The 19,804-nt window shown below is 43.9% G+C and overlaps 3 protein-coding genes across 7 annotated transcripts; 1 reads left to right on the top strand and 2 right to left on the bottom strand.

Annotated features, from left to right (window-relative positions):
• Positions 1–314: 314 nt before the first annotated feature.
• LOC109522516 (homeodomain-interacting protein kinase 1-like) lies at positions 315–12,516 on the top strand. 5 transcript variants are annotated; one of them, XM_019881159.1, is made up of 18 exons: positions 315–667; positions 2,234–2,967; positions 3,089–3,280; positions 3,361–3,542; positions 3,618–3,741; positions 3,839–3,958; positions 4,044–4,130; positions 4,248–4,432; positions 5,235–5,385; positions 5,453–5,639; positions 6,267–6,385; positions 6,995–7,129; positions 8,099–8,256; positions 9,058–9,129; positions 9,311–9,484; positions 9,576–9,790; positions 9,900–10,012; positions 10,857–12,516. In XM_019881159.1, the coding sequence occupies exons 2-18, from the start codon at positions 2,236–2,238 to the stop codon at positions 11,361–11,363; spliced, it is 3,453 nt and encodes a 1,150-aa protein (XP_019736718.1). In that variant the 5' UTR covers positions 315–667; positions 2,234–2,235; the 3' UTR covers positions 11,364–12,516. The 5 variants fall into 5 exon arrangements, with proteins under 5 accessions (XP_019736718.1, XP_019736722.1, XP_019736717.1 ...); XM_019881163.1 differs by lacking the exon at positions 10,857–12,516 and adding an exon at positions 10,072–10,837 and having other exon boundaries at positions 8,096–8,256; XM_019881158.1 differs by having other exon boundaries at positions 316–667; positions 8,096–8,256.
• A 682-nt stretch (positions 12,517–13,198) lies between these two features.
• Positions 13,199–14,599, bottom strand: LOC109522517 (RING finger protein 208-like). The gene is made up of 3 exons (XM_019881164.1): positions 14,387–14,599; positions 13,468–13,809; positions 13,199–13,378 (listed from the first exon to the last, which is right to left on the bottom strand). The coding sequence occupies exons 2-3, from the start codon at positions 13,788–13,790 to the stop codon at positions 13,270–13,272; spliced, it is 432 nt and encodes a 143-aa protein (XP_019736723.1). The 5' UTR covers positions 13,791–13,809; positions 14,387–14,599; the 3' UTR covers positions 13,199–13,269.
• A 2,517-nt stretch (positions 14,600–17,116) lies between these two features.
• Positions 17,117–18,694, bottom strand: LOC109522179 (RING finger protein 208-like). Its single transcript, XM_019880490.1, has 3 exons — positions 18,519–18,694; positions 18,093–18,425; positions 17,117–17,332 (listed from the first exon to the last, which is right to left on the bottom strand). The coding sequence occupies exons 1-3, from the start codon at positions 18,527–18,529 to the stop codon at positions 17,242–17,244; spliced, it is 435 nt and encodes a 144-aa protein (XP_019736049.1). The 5' UTR covers positions 18,530–18,694; the 3' UTR covers positions 17,117–17,241.
• Between the last annotated feature and the right edge of the window lie 1,110 nt (positions 18,695–19,804).

Below are 19,804 nucleotides of genomic sequence, written 5' to 3' on the forward strand. Positions count from 1 at the left end.
TTCATATTGAATGTTAAGGTTTTGAGCTGACCCTGATGCGGAGGGTCCACAGGAAAATTACTGGGAAGACTATGACGTCAATTCGTATTACCGTAAAATCAAATGTATGCGTTTGTCCTTGCGACTCAATACGATTATCCAACTGATATATGGCAGTTTCTAGAGCAATGTGGTCATTTATAACAATATTTATTATGACGCTACAATCCAAGATCATCTTTCAGACGTTTGTTTCATCCTAATAGTCAGTACTTATCTGCCATCTTTATTACGACTATGGACATTACGGTAATAACCGGAAATGACATAAATTCGCAGCTGATATAACGACGTGGGTTTTTTTCCGGTATGAAATGGGATTTTCTGCCTCCGGACGGAGCGTTTTACAGTACCTTATAGCCAATATTTTAAACGACAGATGTGTTTATTTTAGTAGTGCAGATTTGTATAGAAGAATATAAAGCGATGTTCGGCTGTTGCTCGCGTAAACTCGGAGCAGTAGCGTGCGGTGTGGCTGTCAAGCGCTCCCTCGACTGAGAAAACAATGCAGGCCTGATCGCTCATGTTAGCAACTGCTACTTGCATCGCCGCTCCAGTGGATCGCCGCAGTGGGGACTTGAAGCCTTGGGCAAAGCCTTTTTCTGACTGCGCGAGCACACACCGCCCGGTATGTAACGTACACCTTCATAACAACATTCCGAATCGCTGCAGTAATGTATTTTAGATCTGTATTTTGTTTCGGAGGCTCATTTGAATCCCTTTACCGAATGTCTGCGCTCTCCAAAGTTATGTTAAGCTAGTTGGTTAGCAGCTTAACGAGTTCAATGTCGAAGCCCTGTTGATTTGCTCTCAAATATCCGCACAAGGCTCGACTGAGATACAATTGTGAGTTAAAAGAAAGAAAAGACCCATCTCTTCATCGGTAGGTGATGTGATTATCGTCGGAGGTTTTGTGATCCTGGCTGTGCTTTAAATGTAGGGCCCAATATAACTGCAAAGTCTGCATTCTCGAACAACTGACGCTGTAAATCTGTCGTAATCACACTGTACCAACGTTTGGATCTTTTTTTCAATCGGCGCCACTAGTCTGGTTTCGTGATTCCATTATGGCAGTTTAATCCTGTGCTATTTGTACATTGACTGTGCGCAGAAATTCATGTATGTCGGATGGCACATGTGTGTGTGAAGCATTGATGCTGCCGATGTGTTTTAATCTGGAAAAGATGATGTTCACAATGTGGATGATTCGCTAAATTTGCCATCGTCTCCGAGGCCACCCTTTAGTAGTCGCACATGGACCATTTCTTTGTATACGCCGTTTAAAACGGCCTTAGTGTGTCATCCGTCATTTTTCAGTTGTCGTTTATTTGAAACGGCAGATTTTTTTGTCATGGTTGTAGCCTATTGCGTATGAGCATTTTACAGAAAGTAGAATCTTCAGAGTCACGCCCTTGTCTCAAACGTCACTTGGCAACGTCATGCATAATGCCTTCTTGTCATGACTGGTATTCGGATTTCTCTTGCTAATCTTTTCAGATGTGTTGTCAGTTCTTCTGGTTGCTTAAATGTTAATTCATTTGTTTTGTCAGAATGCATCTGTAGGAGGAACTAGAAGAAATGTCATGTGTCATGGTGTTGGATTGATTGTCAGAGTTCAATGGGATGGCTCTTTTGCAAAACGCTGGCCACCCTATGATTTGTTTGCATGTCAAAGCAAAATTTCTCTTGAGTAAATAATCATTTCCTTGCTCAAACTTTGTGGCATAATCATATTAAAATTGCTAATTTCAAATTGGGACTGGAGTGTTTTAAGGTTCCATTGGATACGCTTTTTAAAATTTTTTAACATTTTCTTTTAATTACTGGCATTTGGAAGCATGAAAGCATGATGCACAGACTGTTTAATTATTTACACTCCATTATGTTGTTGTTTTTTTTAAATAAAGAAGAGTACGACAGAACACTATTTTTCTTATTTAAAAACATGACAAACATGTATTTTGATTTTGTGGGGCTGGAAACTATTAATTGCATTTTCATTCATTTCAGCAGGGAAAGATGATTAGAGATATGAGTGTTCTGAGTTTTTGGTCTGAATTAAACTGCTAAGTCAAGGCACCACTGTATTTATGGCCTATTTTATATATTTTAATCGAGGACCCCTGGTTTTGAAAACATTCGGTAATGTGGCTTAGCTTCTTTCAGTGTTTAAAACGTGATGTTTCTTTTTCAGCTATGACCTCACAGCTGCAAGTTTTCTCGCCTCCATCCATCTCCTCCAGTGCCTTTTGCCGTGTTAAGAAGCTGAAGGTGGAGAACAATGTTTGGGACGTGTCCACTACCGAAGCGTACAACTCCATAGCCGGCCAGTCTGCGTATACCTTTACCCCGGCCATGGGCGTCCCACCCTTTGCACCGTCCCTGGTCTTCCCCCCAACAGCGCCGGGCTCTCGCGGTCAAGTGGTGGTTCGGGCGGCTGATAGCACCGGTAGTCTTCCTCGGGGTTCCAGTCGGCGCGTCGCCGAGCACGCGACATCCTCTTCCTACGCTCATGTGGAGACGGCCTCGGAGACGAGAGGACACCGGCACGGGCAGAAGAGAAAGTTGGAGGAGACCAATGAGGGCAGTGGGAGCGGCTGTGGCAGTGTGCAAATTCTGGAGGAGCTCTCCGCCCCGGCAGCGACGTTCTCCACTCGTACGGGCGGCGGCGGAGGAGGCGGCACGGGCCAATCCATACCTCACTCGGCCCCAACCACCAAAAGCAGTAGCTCCAACGGGGAAGGCGACTATCAGCTGGTGCAGCACGAGATCCTCTGCTCGGTGTCCTGCAGCTACGAAGTGTTGGAGTTCTTGGGGAGGGGCACCTTTGGCCAGGTGGCCAAGTGCTGGAAGAGGGGTACAAATGAGATTGTGGCAATTAAGATTCTAAAGAACCATCCTTCCTATGCTCGCCAGGGACAAATTGAGGTACCGTCTCATCTCGTGTACTGCATACATTGCAATTTTTGTATCTCCACCTCCATATGGCATACACTACAAATGTAGACTCATTTTCTTTGAGTTAATTTTTTTCCCCTGCTCCAATCAGGTGGGAATCCTGAACAGGCTGAGCGCAGAGAATGCGGACGAGTACAACTTTGTGCGCTCGTATGAGTGCTTCCAGCACAAGGGTCATACTTGCTTGGTGTTTGAGATGCTCGAACAGAACCTGTATGACTTTCTCAAGCACAGCAAGTTCAGCCCGCTGCCGCTTCGGCACATTAGACCGATCCTACAGCAGGTATGCAGATGTTCTCCCACTCAAACCCTCTTTGGAAGAAAAAAAGAAGTTTACAGCCAGACTAATGTTGATGTGTTTAGGTGGCCACGGCACTGATGAAGCTCAAGAGCTTGGGACTGATTCATGCGGACCTCAAGCCTGAGAATATTATGCTAGTGGACCCCCTCAGGCAACCGTACAGGGTAAAGGTCATTGACTTTGGATCGGCAAGCCACGTTTCCAAGGCTGTGTGCTCAACGTACTTGCAGTCTCGCTACTACAGGTATCGCATGTCGACAAACCCTTCAGTATGTGACGTCACGATGCTCGACCCGCTAACTTCTGCTTTGCTGTTCAGGGCTCCTGAGATCATTTTAGGTCTGCAGTTCTGCGAGGCGATCGACATGTGGTCTCTGGGCTGTGTGATTGCGGAGCTCTTTTTGGGTTGGCCCCTCTACCCCGGAGCCTCAGAGTACGATCAGGTCCGTGCCACCGTTCAAGCTAATCTGAAAACAAGAAAACATTTTCAGTATTTTCCCCTCACGCAATTAAATTATACCTTTTTTTTCCCCTTCCCAGATCCGCTACATTTCTCAGACTCAAGGCCTGCCAGCTGAGTACCTACTGAGTGCAGGCACGAAAACCAGCCGCTTTTTCAACCGAGGACCGGACTCGAGTTACCCACTTTGGAGACTGAAGGTCAATAAACCTGCATCGCTCATTCAGACGGTTATGTGAGTTGTGAAAGATGTAGAGTAATAACATGATCACATCTTTTTTGCAGACACCATCAGAACACGAAATGGAGATGGGCATCAAATCCAAGGAAGCTCGAAAATACATCTTCAACTGTTTGGATGACATGATGCAGGTGCTTTTTTTTTGTTGTAGGGGGGGTGGAATCTTGTCATGGAAATCGTATGTCATATACTACCATTTACATAGAGAACTGAGCATTGAGCTATAACAATTTTTTTGTCCTCCCTAGGTCAACCTTTCATCGCATTTGGAAGGGACAGACATGCTGGCTGAGAAAGCTGACAGACGAGAGTTTATAGATCTCCTGAAGAGGATGCTCCGCCTCGACGCTGACAAGAGGATCACGCCTACCAAGACACTGGGTCACCCTTTCGTCACAATGAGCCACCTCATGGATTATCCACACAGCTCTCAGTAAGTACGCCTTCTCGTTCAGTAAATCCCTCACATTCGCGGGGGATCGAGACCAAGCTCTGCTGTTTGTCATACCGAGTTTTTTCTTAAAGACGTTTCAAAATAAAAGTAAAGAAAGAAGAAGCAACCTTTTTAAATGACTAAAAGGTCGTACAGTAGAGTGACATTGGTTTTTAAAATGTTTAAAAGACTTTAAGATAAGCTTCGGGACAAAAAAAAAAGCATTGTTTTTAGTTTTGACCCGGATGGAAAAGCACACAAAGCCAAGGCTCAGCGCACCTCAGACGTAATAATAATAATCATGGAAGACAATCTTATAAGACGTAAGATTGCTTTGCGTTTGATCTGGGGCTGCATTTTTGTTCATTTTTAAATAGGTTGGATCGCTGAAGAAAAATCTTTAACACAACATTGATTGTGCAGTCAAATATCTGAAACACTAAATTTCTGCTTTAAAAAAATTATCTGTTGAAAGCCATGCTTTTTAATTTTATTATTTTGCATGGACATCTGTTTATGTAAAAACAAATCATTTGCTTGAATATAATGCCTTTTCATTAAATTACCCTCGGTTGACAAGTTCAATCCCATCATTCCCATGGAAATTTCCAGTTTGGAATATTTCAAAAATCCCCCCCCCCATCTTAACGGCCCACGAGAATGTAGTGGAAAGTTTCTAAAAATGCTCCGCCTCCTGTGGAAATGTTTCATCCCTGGCACCGACCAGTACACATCTGCTTTGCTCGCGGTGACGGTTTCTTGACGGCTTCCTCAAAGAAAATGAAATGTTGTGACTCCCCAGCGTGAAGTCGTGCTTCCAGAACATGGAGATCTGCAAGCGCCGCAGCACCTACGACAGCAACAAATCTCTCTACTCCACCAATGCCGTCCCCAGCGCTGCGGCAGGAAACCTGACTGTTACCTTCAGTAGCCAACTCAACCAGCATAACCAGGCAAGCTCAGCACCTTCTCGAGTAAACAAGTCATGTAAAAATGTATTAACTCGCGGATGTCCAACAGGTGCCTTCTGCGGGGGGAGCGGTGCCTTTACTAAATTATCAGCCGGCGTTGTACCAGCAGGCGACCATCAACATTCCCGGTCTGACTCAACAGAGTGTTCCGATTCAAACTCGTCCTGCTGGGCTGTGTAGCCAGGCAGAACCCTTCCAGCAGACTCTGATTGTTTGCCCACCTTCCACCATTCAAGGTAAAGGATTGCACACAGAATTGTGGATAATAATGTAGAGTTGGTGTCCTGACTGTTAAGTCAAATTTGTTCCGTGGCCACGTTTGTATCTCAGAAGTCGCATGTTACGAATCGTCCATTCAACTGAATGGAAATGCCGTTAAGCCCTAGAAAAACGCCACAAAAAAAGTGTTTTTAGTAGGAAAAGTGGCAGTATTGTACTTTTTAAAAACAGGAAAGAACAATTTGTGCATCATGCCTGTCAGTTATTCACTGTGCTCCTCCTGATGTGCACACCTTGACCACCAGGGGGCAGTGTAATACAGACATGATTTAAGCACAAAGGACCATCACAACAAAAGCCGCAATAATATTTTTCCCAGAGAATATAGAATATATGCCTGTGATTTGTATTCACTGTCCGCATTAGTTGCAACTATTTGTGTTGGGCTTGAACAATCCAGGTACCGGTAATCGATTTCAAATTGACATCGCAATGGAGTAGAATGTAACGGTCAAATAGCCATGGCTGCGTGGGTCACTCGTGAATCGAGTCACCACTGTATTGCGATTGTACACATGATTTTCTGCATCAAACGTCCTTCTGTGAGACGTTCCGCAGTATCATTATGTGGCAATGATGTGCAGGGCTGCAGTCATCAAGCAAGAGCTCCAGTTTCCCCGTGAGAATGGATAACTCGGTTCCTATCGTACCTCAGAACCAGCCTGCCCAGTCCCTGCAGATCCAGCCCAGCATGCTCACGCAGGTAAGTGCTCGGCGGGCGTTTTCATGTCCGATGTCTGATCCTCCTATTGGAAGAAATCATAGAAGATTTGACTCATCAGCTTTTGTGGCTTGTTTTCAGTTATGTTGGGTGGTTTTCTGGCAATTAAGTGCTGGTATGGCAGGTTTGGGGGGGGTTGATTTACAAAAACTCAGTTTGCATTCTTGCATCCGGAGTTGGTAGACTGCTGCGTCATCGTGTGTCACCCGCATCTCCTCCAAAGGTCACATGTCCTTCATGAACCCAAAATTAAGCGGTTTGACTTCTTTTAAATCTCGACCGATAATGATGTTGTCAAGTCAGGAATATGCCTTCAGTGTTCTGATGATTCTCCCTGCGTCTCAACTAATTCCACTTTGTGTTTCCATAACTGATGTGACCGCCACTGTGGACTTTGGGCGTGTCCCGCGCCGAGCCTCATTTGGCCACAGATCTGGTTTTCAGCTAAAAACAGACCCGATTTTTCTGCACATTGCAGTTTGAGTGTCCGGATGGCGCGTGCAGCTGGATTGATCTGCTCTCTGAATCACACGGCGGCCCCGTTTTGCTTTTCTCACCCTTGCCTTCCCCTTATGCCCTCACGTCCTCCAGGGTTCCTGTACACCCCTGATGGTGGCCACCCTGCACCCACCCGCGTCAGGCATAGCCTCCCAGTATTCTCTACCCGTGGGGCTAGGTACTGGGGTGGGTCGGCCCACCCTCTTGGAGCACACAGCCACGGTGCTGGTAAAGAACCACCAAGAACGACGCGCACTTCCCTGCTACCGATGAAGGCGTCGTGTGTCTCTCTCTTTTCCCACTTTTGTTTCATTGGTTTGCTCTCCCCTCTGTCTCCGCATCACACATTGAATCTCAGTCTTCACGATGACACGCATCGCATAAGAACCTACATGTTCTACGCACAGCTGCTCAATATTTCTATTGCAATTTAGCTTATTTGTAGGAAAATTGCCGGTGGAGTCAAGTGCTCTGATGATGATCTTGCACCTGGAGTACCACCTGCTGACATTTTATTTGTGATTTTTAGATCCACATTTGAGTAAACACAGTATGTTAAAGGACTGATCTTTTCACTCCTCCTTTTTCTCTCCTCGCATCATTCTCACACTGTGACATTCTTTCCCCATAGGTGTGCTTAGGGCATGGAGCGCATGCGTTGCCGAGTTGCTCTGCGCTTTGCTTGCAGCTTCTCGTGTCCTGTCCTCCTTTTTGGTTTCAGCACAGGATGGTGCACGTCAAAATCCCCTCCGGTTTCACTCTTGACACTTTCTATTTCAGCCCCTCAACATATGGCATGCTGCAGACAGACCGTTTGTTGTCAGTTAACAAAAGCGACTAACTCCCGTTTCTTCTTTAACAGGCGCCGTGACTTGTTTTGTTTTCGTTTTTTACACATCCTGGTCTGTTTCCAGTGCTTCAGTGTTTGTGCTTTGCATGATTTCATTTTGTCGATTTTGTTGCAGGGCCGTGCTAAAAAAAATAAAATAAAATAAGGGAATGGCTTGGGAAAGGTTGCTCGCTTACATCCTGTGCTTTGCCTGCAGCCGAGATTGGCTCGATTGCCTTGAGAAGTCTTTGGGTTTATTTCTCAGCATGGCCTCATTTGCCCGACTTGTTCAAGCCATGGCGTTTTTCCATCGGTCGCTGATAAATCCTGGACTGAAATGCGACTCTCCGGGCTGTTTCTCCCAGCAGGCCTGGCCCACCGGAACTCAACAAATCCTCATCCCGTCATCATGGCAGCAGGTCCCCGGCGTAGCCATTCACAGCTCTGCTCACCAGACAAATATTGCGGAGTCACCACGGGACTCCCATCACTCTGATGCCACTGCCCAGCAGGGACACAACTGGAGGTATGTCCACCAGGCAGTCTTCATTTCGACCACTGTTTATTACGTTTGTATCAGAAAGATTATGTCTGGCACTAAATAACAAACGTGACTTTCTCCGAGGCAAAATCCAATTGTAAGACCAGTTTGGTTTCTGGAGAGATGAAGCAATCCCAGGAGGGGAGAAAAATAAGGGGTGGAACAATAGAAATTGGAAATCAAATTTTGCTCCCAACCCCAGGCTAGTTTTTAGTATTTTCTTCAATTAGAATATGTTCAATTTCAAAGGAGTTACGAACGAGATTCCTGCAAATCTTAAAAGGCCTTTTAAATCATGAATATAATTTTTAAAAATTGCCTTATTAGCATTAAAATGAAATCAATCTCTTTAAAAAAATGTCTCACACTCTTTTAACAAATTGTGAAAAAAAAATTCTTAATGGAATTAGTCTCAAATGTTAAAATGCTTCATTCTTAGAAATATAATTTAGTGAGTCGTGATAGCGGCACCAACAAAATGGTGATGTGGTTTGAAAGAGCAGACGCATGTCATTTTGATACTGTTGCCACTTTGAATAACATTGGCAATTTAGTCTTGCATTTAATTGAATGTAGAATTGAAAAGTCTTGAAGGAATGATTTGACACACATGAATGCATTTTTTGGATGCATCTTTTTATTTTATTCATTTTCTTTCCTATGGCCATCCGTTGCATGCATTTAACATAAAAATAATCTGATTCGCATTGTGATTCTGATGCACAGCATTTATCACTTTTCATGTTTTCATTTTGTTTTGTTTTTTTTCCCCCTAACCCTGCTTAGGAGCACAACGCAAACCAAAACTCAGCAAGAGAGGAAAAAGGTCAAGGCCAGGCGAGGAGAAAACAGAAATAGGTCGGTGACCAAGAAATGTGAAATATGGCCACCGATATGGATCATCACTGCAAATGACTCATAGCTCATCCATTATTATGAACTAGTGTCTTGAAAGAAACCACATTTGATGTTTACATTTGCTGTTTGGTAGGTTTTAGTACAAAGGAGCTTATTTTTTGCTTCCAATGCTTGCGTTTAGGGGTGTGGCCACCACGTCGTCGATGCTCAGCACCAACGCCGTGACGTCGTCCAGCCTCATGGCCACTTTGTCGCAGCCCATCGTCATCTCTGACACCCCCAGCCCGGCGGTCAGCATCATAACAATCCACAGCGACACCGACACGGAAGATGAGCGCAAGTTTCACCCTGCCAGGTGAGCATCTGATGACCGCGTGACAAAAAAACGGTTTACCCAGCAAAACCTTGTGGATCGTGGCCGAAATCCGTTTGTCTTTTGACCACAGTGTTACATTGGGCCAGCGCACTAATGTGATCAGCTGCGTGACTGTGCACGACTCCGACTCGTCCACTGCCAGCCCCCTGACTCCGCATCCCCGCACGCTCAACGCAGCCGGCACCGTTTCGTCTCGCCAGGCCAAGTCTCTGGCCGTGGTGGCGCCTTCGGTCAAAATTCAGGCGCCTGAGAGAGGAGCAACTTCACGTAGCCGCCCAGAAACTGGTGAGACGCGTCCTCATTCCTGAGCCATCGCGCCCTTGAAGGTGTTTTGGCGTTGAAAGTGGCAGTAGTTCACACATGTGACTTTTTGTTTTTTTTCCATCAATTCCAGTGAACTACATGAAACCCAAGAGAATGTCCCATCAGCAGCCAAGTAGTTCGGGGGAGAGCCTGGAGCGACATGGGCTGATGCTTAGCCAGTCACGCCCTTTAAACCTCAGCCAGGTGGGGGCCACTTTTATGTTGAGACAGCAAATATCACATAGGCACTTTTAACACTACAGTGTACGACCGCCTATTCCTGGTTCACCACTCACAAATTCACCTGCCATAATCGCTGCTATTCTGGAGGTTACCCCGCCACGCGCCGTCTGCCGGCATCTTGGTGCCGAGCAGCAAAGTTGAACTGAGGAAGGTTTTCGCACTTCTTTTTGACACTTTGTATATCTATTTACCATATGCAAATTTACTTTGACTAACAATTTAGCCAGTCGTTTAATCCTTTTTAGGATTCTGACTAACAGTGCTAAATAAACGTATCCTTCAGTGGAAATACCGTTATTGTGAATGCTCCGGAGAGCCACCATCTGGGAATGCTTGGAAATGCAGCACTACTTTGAGATTAGATATTGAATGCCTTATGGTTTTTGTTTTTTTTTTGTCTACTGTAATGTCATGAAACTCGAGGCGATGTTGTCAGCGCTTATTTTGCACAACAGACTTTTTTTCCCAGCAGATCAGCATAGAAACAAACCTGCCGTATTTTTCTTTTCTCTTCAGCAAGCCGGCCGCGCTCATCTTGTGTTCTGCAGCGTAGAGTGATGTAATTGTTGGCGGGCTATAAAAAATATACTTCTCTGTTTCAATGGTTATATCTCACTTGTGTTTTTATTGTAATTGACGATGGACTGGCACCTTTGCAAATGACGCATAGCACAGCCACATGATGCAAATCTTACGACGCGGTGTCATAAAGCGACAAAAGCATTGCAGTGGTATCTGCTTATCTCATTCATCATCGTCTTATTTTGGAATGCATCCCATGCTGACAGAAATGTGTGTTGTGAAGGTGCAGCCCTTGGTGTCTTCATCTCAGGAGCGCACAGGGGCGTCCCACGGTGACTCATCGATACGTCGGCAGCAGACCTTCCCCGCGGCCGCCTCGGCTCCTCACTACAACTTCCCCGAGGTGTCGGCCCTGGCCTCCGTCTCGGCCGCCGCCGGGCCCGGCCTGTACACCTACCCGGCCTCCACCGCCCTCTCATCCGCCTCTCAGGTCATGGAGCAGCTGCTGGGCCGCGGCCACGGAGGCCACGCCGGGCACGGAGGCCACGGACACTCGGGACACTCCCCCTCCGCCTATGCAGCCACATACACCTCCTCTTCTTCCTCGTCCTCCAGGAGAGACTCGGCCAGCCGCAAGGATTCCGTCAGCAGTCTGCTGCACGGCCTGCCGGCGGTCTACCAGCAGCAATTCGCCGCGGCCTCTCCTTACATGAGTGTGACGCCGCGGGCGGAGGCGTACGGCGCCTACCAGTTGAGCCCCAGACGCCTCGCACAGTACCCCTACCTATAAGATTCTTGATTTCGCTTACTTAGCACCACCAAGGGACGACTGTCACTTAATCTGATTGCTGCTTTTCATCACGAGGCTTGTCCTTTCCATTTATTTTCCCTTAGGAAATATTATCTGACACCCTTATTTTATCCACTTCATATTAGGAATTGCGGTTCATTGTTTCTTTGTGTGAAGAGAGATTCCGCTCCTGTCACAAGCTGCGATGACCCTTTTAGGCCAGCTTCCTGTGCTAGTGGAGGACTAGCTGACACTAATCCAGTGAGTCCCTGTGTTTTAGCCAACCTAACAATAACTGTACTTGACCCACGTCCGTCGACTCACAAATATGTCTTTTGCTCTGTTTAAATTATGTTTTGTCTGTGTGCGGTGGGAACACAATGACGTTGGGGGTTTAAGCTGCGAAGGGTGACCCAAATGTGATGGCTCCATGTTAATTTAAGTGCACATGTGATCGTGTGTTTATGTAGTGACAGTGTTTTAGGCCAGATAAACCATGCAATAGTTTGTTTTTGTTTTTTTTGCGTTTCTTTTTAACCGAATGTATTTATGAAGTCCCGATGAGTGAGATCGTCATGCTGACAAATGACATGAAAAGCTTTTTGGGTTTATCGTTTGAAGAAAAAAAAAAAAGATCCGGTTTCTCTTTAAAAGATTAAATAAATCGCGATTGTCATAGGCACACCTGTTAAATGACATGGCCGCTAGCCACTGTTGTGTAGGACCTCTTTGATGGATTGAAGTAAGGCCAGTCTTTTTGTTGTTGTAAAAATAAAAAAAAATAATTGTCCCTTGGGGATGCTTACTCGCTGCAGTACCCATTGACTGCTGAATATTGGCATATCTTTTGGTTGATTACTCACTGGTGCGTAACAAGCTCTTATGGGAATGAGTTTTAAAAAATAATAAGAATCTAGCCAAAACGTTGCAGAAGAGAGATGTTTTCCTTCAGGCGACTGTGGGGTTCTCAAAGCTTTTTAGGCGATCCTTCCCTGTTTGTGTTTGCATTGTTTTGTGTTGTAATGTCTTGAGTATTTAAGTGTAATTTGACCTTATTCTTGTAGGTAAAGATGCTACTCTGTAGAACTAATTCAGGGAAATGTTTCTGCTCAATAATCCATCACTGTTTGCAATAAAATCACCACGAACACAACCCCGGTCTCGTCATATCATTCCACATAAACAAAGCGAAAGTCACCGTCTTCTGCTGCTCATGCAACGGCAGCCTGAGGATTGCGAGTGGGTTACAGGTGAAGAGAAGCGCACGTGAACGGGACCAATGCCGCGTCCAAACAAGCATTAAACTACTCAAACGTGGGCGGGCGTTTACCACACATAGGTGTCTCTTATCGCTTCTCTGGAAGTCCTTTATTACTGCTCATAAAAAGCTCCTTGTGAATTATAATACAACTTCCTGGCTTTATTTCGGCAACGATTCACTTTGGATGTGCTTGGTATTATTTAACGACTTTCTCGTTGAATATAAATAACGTGTTGCGTTAAAAATCAACCACTACATGAGTAAACAATTTTAAATATTCAGTATCCTCAAATTTAAAGGCTGGTGTAACTTAAAGGAAGTTCGTAATGTCCTGACTGCAGACATTTGCTATACTTCAACAGTTTTTTTGTCCCCTGAAAACTGATGAGTGAACCATTTCTACGTTTTTCAGGGTGGGAGCATGATATTGCAATGGAAAATTGTATTTATTTTAAGGCTTGTAACACATCTTATGCAAGAGTACCAATAATTATGGAGGGCGCTGTAAGTACGAAAAAAACCACTTTAATCAGGTTATTGAACAGTTCAGTGATTGCATTTTTTTTTTAAAAAGCACAACTTTGATACAAAGTATAGAATGCGTGCCCAGAGTGCGCAATGTGGAATGTTGCACTGAGATGAATGTCAGATGACAACAAAAGCATCAGGCTCCCAAGATAGTCCGTCATCCATCACAAAACAGTTGAACACTTTATGTAGCTTGGACTTGAAAGCAGTGTGATTTGAATCCGAGCTGATGAGAAACAGAGAAAAGGAGAGCTTAATTTTGACACTCCGACATCAAGAGTAAAAATAATGTCAAATGACGCGTTCTGTACTTACAACATTGTCCTGATGAGCTGCTTGTTCAAACTTTTCACAGATTCCCCCTTGATGCCCTTCTTTTTTGGCTCTTTCTCCGGTATCCGATCCCAGATCTCGGTGTTTACCCACAATGCCTCGGGCAAGGCCAGGCTGGCTTGAAAGGTGGTGACACAGCGACACAGAGGGCAGCAGATTGTTTGGATCACGTTGTCGGCGATGGCCAGTTTCTCCAAACAAGGGGCGCAGAAGGTGTGACTGCAGTGCAGCAAGCGTGGGACCCGATGACTTCGTGAGTAGTCGTGGAAACACACTGGACACTCCAGATCTTCATTTGGAGACATGCTGACGACACTTGGCAAGCTGTGTATGACAATTATGTTGCTTTCCACTTACACCGCAACAACAAAACCATCTGGCCAAGCGAAAAAGATTTCATGATTTTGCTATTCCACAACCATTTTATACAGACTATCCCAATTTTTTCTGAGGCCGAAATGCTCGATTCCACAACCATTTTTTTCCAGACTATCCCAATTTTTTCTGAGGCCGAAATGCTCACACAAGCAACCAAAGTCTAGAGTAGGTGTCACAATCCCAGGTTAACTTGCATCAGAGAGAATGCAAGAGAAAAGCATTTAGAATGAAAGGAAAAGCACACCATTCAATGCATACACGTCATGTGTCAAACATGGTGAAAGTTGCCAATTTACAATCGTGTCACTTTTGAGACTTTCGCACTCTGCATTTAAAAAAAAAGTTGTTAGTTATGAATGCTTATTGGCATATTTTTGTGAAAGCATGTAAATTGCAGGTGTAATCCTACACTTGACATTTTGGTTGCTTCATTCCAAATCTGTTGTGATGGCGCATTATTGCAAAATCATAGAACATCTGGAAAATACTTACACAATATACATTTGAAGCATACAGTACTTACTTGTAAGATGAGAGTGGTGTTGCCTTGTGAAGGTAGTGGAGAGTTGGCTGAGGTTTTCTGAGTGCTTCTGCGGTTTTTAAACTGGCTTTAGAGGCACAACTGTTTGTTTATGTCACGTGACACAGACAAGCGCTCTTCCAGGGAAGTCGAGGTTGTAAACGGTCTTTTGAAGAGTACCATTAACACTGCGACGGGACTCAATACGTTATCAAAACACACGGCAGCCTTCGTGAGTGATTTATTAAATGGCTCTTTTTATATGCAAACTTTGCCCTTTCAGACCACAGACAGTCACATGTAAGCGAGGATCCAACTCTTTCAGTGCTGCAGCCATTTACCCAAATTTGAGAACCACGGCTTTATTGCAAAATAAGAGATATGTCTAATATTTCAAATCAAAGGACGAACAAAGGAAGTGTTACTGCGGATCTGCCACCTTCAATTCGGCCAACGCGCTGACGTTTCGTCCAAACGGTCCTCGCTCAAGGCGGCGTTTACGTATATGTTAATCATATAACAAATAGCAATTTACAAAAAGATATGTTATTTATAGAAACACCAATTTTTATGTGGAATATGATGTCATTGTAAAATGTAGACAAATAATCTGGTACGGTCGTTCTTTAGGACAGGGGTCCCCAACCGCCGGTCCGCGGACCGGTACCGGGCCGCCGGGCATTTGGTACCGGGCCGCACAGAAAGAACTTGCCTTAATTCCGTTTTATTTATTTCGGAATACGAAAGATGTTTTATTTTGAAAACTAACCGGATTCTCCGTTACATCCGTCTGTGTCCAGCTTGACACACGTCAAGCCACGCAAAAAAATAACAAAAAAACAGAAATTTTCAGAATCCGTATGATTTGTGCGATTTGGCCATATACGTAAGATTCACCACAAAATCCATATGAACTATGGCTAAACCGTATGAGTTGACAGGTATGCAAACGGTCCTCGCTCAAGGCTGCGTTTACGTATATTTTAATCATATAACAAATAGCAATTTACAGAAATATATGTTATTTATAGAAACACAATTTTTTATGTGGAATATGATGTCATTGTAAAATGTAGACAAATAATCTGGTACGGTCGTTCTTTAGGAGTCACTATTGGACCTCTCAGTCGGCCCTTTGCTTCCCTCTACCGGTGGACATGTGGACATACTCCTCTTCCGGTTTGAGGGAAACGACACTGACTGTCAGATACTGCAGTGGATGACATGCAGAGTTAATGAGTTCCAAATATAAGTTGCAATGGCGTACAGAGTGATGTGGTTTTAAAGGGAGGGGATCAGGGGTTGAAGGAAGCTCGACAGGGAGGCGCCCCCCCCCCCCCCCCCCCCCCCCCCCCCCACACATAAATTACCGGTATGTGCCTTGGCTCAATAAAGGTTGGGAAACACTGTTTTAGAATATACAGCGCAAATGCAAGAGGATGAACTGGACGCCACATTCAATTTTTATTGAAATGTTTGTTGATCATTGTTCTAATGCGAGTTATGCTTAATAACGTTGGCCTGTGATTATTTTGGAGTCGTAAAGCATTAAATTTAACGTTAGTTCAACTGGTGTTGTAGCCTATGATTGATGTTCTGTATGTATATATAGAACATCCCAGAATCGCGTACACCCACTTAAAAAAATCCTCTCTACACCACTGGCAATACTGTACACCCAACAGATGTGTGTCAACCGGCGACCTCCGTATTATTTTTGCAATGACAAAACAAAATGGAGTCCACTATTTGAGTGGAACCAGCAGAGGCCCTGGTGATTCAGTTGCAATTAATTTGTGAACAGAAGGAAGACATGAAGTCAGCTGTGCTTGTTGCATGTTTATTTGTTCCAGAAAGATGGAAAAAGAAAAACAACATTTTAAAAAATGAATGCTGATATCAATATGAAAACACACCTTGAAACTGATATAAAATGTGTATGTTGATTTAAGTCTCCTATGAGCGTAAAGTGCATTTTTTACTAACATTGAACATCGAAAATTGCACAGGAGTACTGTCAGGCATCCCGATTTTCCAACCGGCTTGTCATAAATATAAATTGGGGTAAATTCCCCATTGTCATCACTTCAGTCTCCAAGTATGGAGTATAAATCTCCAACACATTCATAGTTTTCCATCATTAGTAAATAAATAAATGAATAAAGAGGAGGTCGTGTGCCTCACAGTGCAGAGGTACAATTCCAGCTCCGGCCTTCCTGTGTGGAGTTTGCATGTTCTCTCCGTGCCTGCGTGGGTTTTCTCCGGGTACTCCGGTTTCCTCCCACATTCCAAACACATGCATGGCAGGCTGACTGAACACTCAAAATTCTCCCGAGGTGTGATTTGGTTGTTTGTCTCTGTGTGCCCTGCGATTGGTTGGTTTGGTTGTTCGTTTCTGTGTGCCCTGCGATTGGTTGGCAACCGGTTCAGGGTGTCCCCCACCTACTGCCCGAAGACACCACGGCTCCAGCACCCCCGCAACCCTTGTGAGGATAAGCGGATTGGAAAATGGATGGATAGATGGATAAAGAGGAGAGAAAGAAATTCTCATAATCTTATTTTCATTCAGGTATCATAAAGAAAAGTGCAGTCTCGTGAACTGGCTGAGCAATATTCACTTGCATCACTGTGATTTCACTTTGTGATGGTCGACAAAGGCATGATGATAAAATAGGAAACATGTATAAATAAAAAGGACTAAACAGCTTTACAGTTCAAATGTGTGTGTGTGTGTTTTTTTACAGCCACTCAATTTCTCCAAAACTATATGCAAGTTCAATATATCCATAAATATATACAACAAGGAACCATAGTGTCGTTGGCTTGGTCCAGATGAACGCCAGAAGACAACGGAAACATCAGCAGGCCTGCAACTGCTGCTCTTGCACGGTGAGACAGTTGAACATTTTTTGGAGCGTAGACTTGAGAGCAATTTGATTCGAATCCAAGCTAAGGAGAAAGAGAAAGAAAAAAAGGTTTTAATTCATTTTTAAACTCCCAACATGAGTCGTCACAATCTGGAAAGGTGTTTTAAGCGATTATTCGATATATCTGATGTAGTAGTTTGTGCTCTGTCCTTCACTAGTACTTCTTCCATGCACTAATGGAACAAAAATGTGTTTAGTTCCCCCGACACTCACGTGCGTCCCCCGTTGGATGTAAATGGTTCGCTTTTGGTTAGAGCACACGAGTAGGACAGCCATTGCCTTACTAGGAACTAGTATGTTTTTCCACTACTCCTTTCCACAACTGTATGACATTTGTGCACACGGTCAGAACAACGTTGGCAGATTCATTTGAAAAATGTGTGCCAATAGTGATGTCATCACATTTTACGATTTCACATCTAGCACAGTGACTCTGTAGTTGTATGCAAAAGAATTACTGCCCAAATACAGTTAAGTTGTATTAAAAATGTTTTTGGTAACTTACATGTGCAATTCATTTTAACTGGATTTTTAAATTTTTAATATCAGTTTTAATTTTCCGATACTAAAGCATCTGTTGAAGAATCAAACCTGTCTTGTTTTTAATGAACACTTAGGCCTACTATGCTACTATATTTTTGAGTTAGTCCTGATGGTGGTCAGCGCAATTTTTTTTTTGTTTTTTGTAGGTGCACTTGGTGTAGAAAGTTGTAGAAGCGCTGATCTAGCATTAATGCTTCAACAACTTTCCCAATGACGTTTGAAAAGATTTTTCTACTTACAAAGTTGGCCTGATGAGCCGCTTGTCCACATCCTCCACTGAATGTTCCCTTGCCCTCGTCCTCTTCTGCTCTTTCTCTGCCATTTGATCCCAGATCTCGGTGTTGACCCACAAAGCCCCCGGCAGGGTCAGGCTGGCCCGAGTGCAGGTGATCCAGCGGCACAGGGGACAGCAGATAGTCCGGATCACGCCGTCTACGTTGGCCAGTTTCTCCAGGCAAGTGGCGCAGAAAGTGTGGCCGCAGTGCAGCAGGCGTGGGACACGTTGTCTGCGTGAGTAGTGGTGGAAACACACCACACACTCCAGATCTTCATTTGGAGACATGCTGAGGCCCCTGCGCAAACATGATCATTCAAATTTAACACGCTTACCACTTTTAAAAGCACAACGTAGATACACAACTTGACAGACAGACTTTGGAACTCACCGTGTGTCCATATGAAGTGATCGCTGAGCTGGTCGAGGCGTGTTCTGAGTGCTGCTGTACAACAAGCCACTCTTAAAGACGTGACTCCTCGTGTCACGTGACGTGAGCGCTGAGCGCGCTTCCAGGGAATTCTGCTCTGGTAAACAGACCTCCGGAAGAATTCTATTCACCCTAGCACAGAAAAAAGGAAAATACCCATCTACTTGATCTGATCAGCAAGTGTTGCTTATACTCTTACATTCTGTTCATTTTACTGAACCCCTGCCAGCCTTTCTCATTTTACCCCTTTCAATGCCAGCCATTAAAAGAACAACAAAGAACTTTATGAGTGGCAACCAATGGACTGATCTTTCGAGGCTCACCAAATATTTTGTTTTATGACAATGTAAACACAGAAATTACCAAATGAAACATTCGTCTATCTCCGATCATCACAAAAAATCTGTTTCCACCACGTTCCGTTATTTAGTCATCAGTAGTAGAACATGGATTAATTTAATTCAAATAGTCTATTTTGCACCCAAAACCACAGAAAATGAGCTTTCTGTGAAAATATTTTTTTGTGATTTTAATGCTAACAAATTATTTCCTTTAGCGACACCACAAACATCTGAACGGTTCTTTTCTTCTATAAAATACCAACAGGACACCCGCAGCGGCTCCTCTTGTTTTATGTTGAGAGGGAAGAAATTTCATCTGTGCTGTATGTTACACATACGTACAGCACATTTGACAATAAAGTTGTATTCAAGTCAATTCAATTCAACAGTGCATTTGTGCTTTTCATGGCCAAATAATGTATTTACAATGAATCACCTTTGTAACAATTTAACATTTGACAAATTACAAACTATTGGCATGTTATTGAGTAGTAGTAGTAGTATTTTGTAGTGTGTGTGTGTGTGTGTGCATTTTTGTGTATGGATGTACATTAACATCGCTTTTACTGCCAAATCTCAAAAATGTCCATCGCCTTTTCTCTCTTTTGTGACACTGTAGATTTAACGTATCAAATTCTTTGATCAATCCCAAGCTGCATGATTCTGCAAGAATGTGGTGGAAATGAAGACATTTCTTGGGACTATTTCAAGCTTTCTAAAATCCATTTAAGTCGACAATTGGACCAAGAACAGCCTCAGTATGGCTAAACTTTGTTGCACCTGTACAAAAAAATATATATTTTTTAAATATAGTCGTCACAGTGTTAAATAATGACATTCAATGTACTTTTATTGCTGTCACGTGTCAAACAAGATCAAGTTTGTCCTGAAAAGTATAAGATTAAA

The sequence above is a fragment of the Hippocampus comes genome, unplaced genomic scaffold (genome assembly GCF_001891065.2).
Source record: "Hippocampus comes isolate QL1 unplaced genomic scaffold, H_comes_QL1_v1.1 scaffold68, whole genome shotgun sequence".
In the NCBI taxonomy this organism is placed as follows: Eukaryota; Metazoa; Chordata; class Actinopteri; order Syngnathiformes; family Syngnathidae; genus Hippocampus; species Hippocampus comes.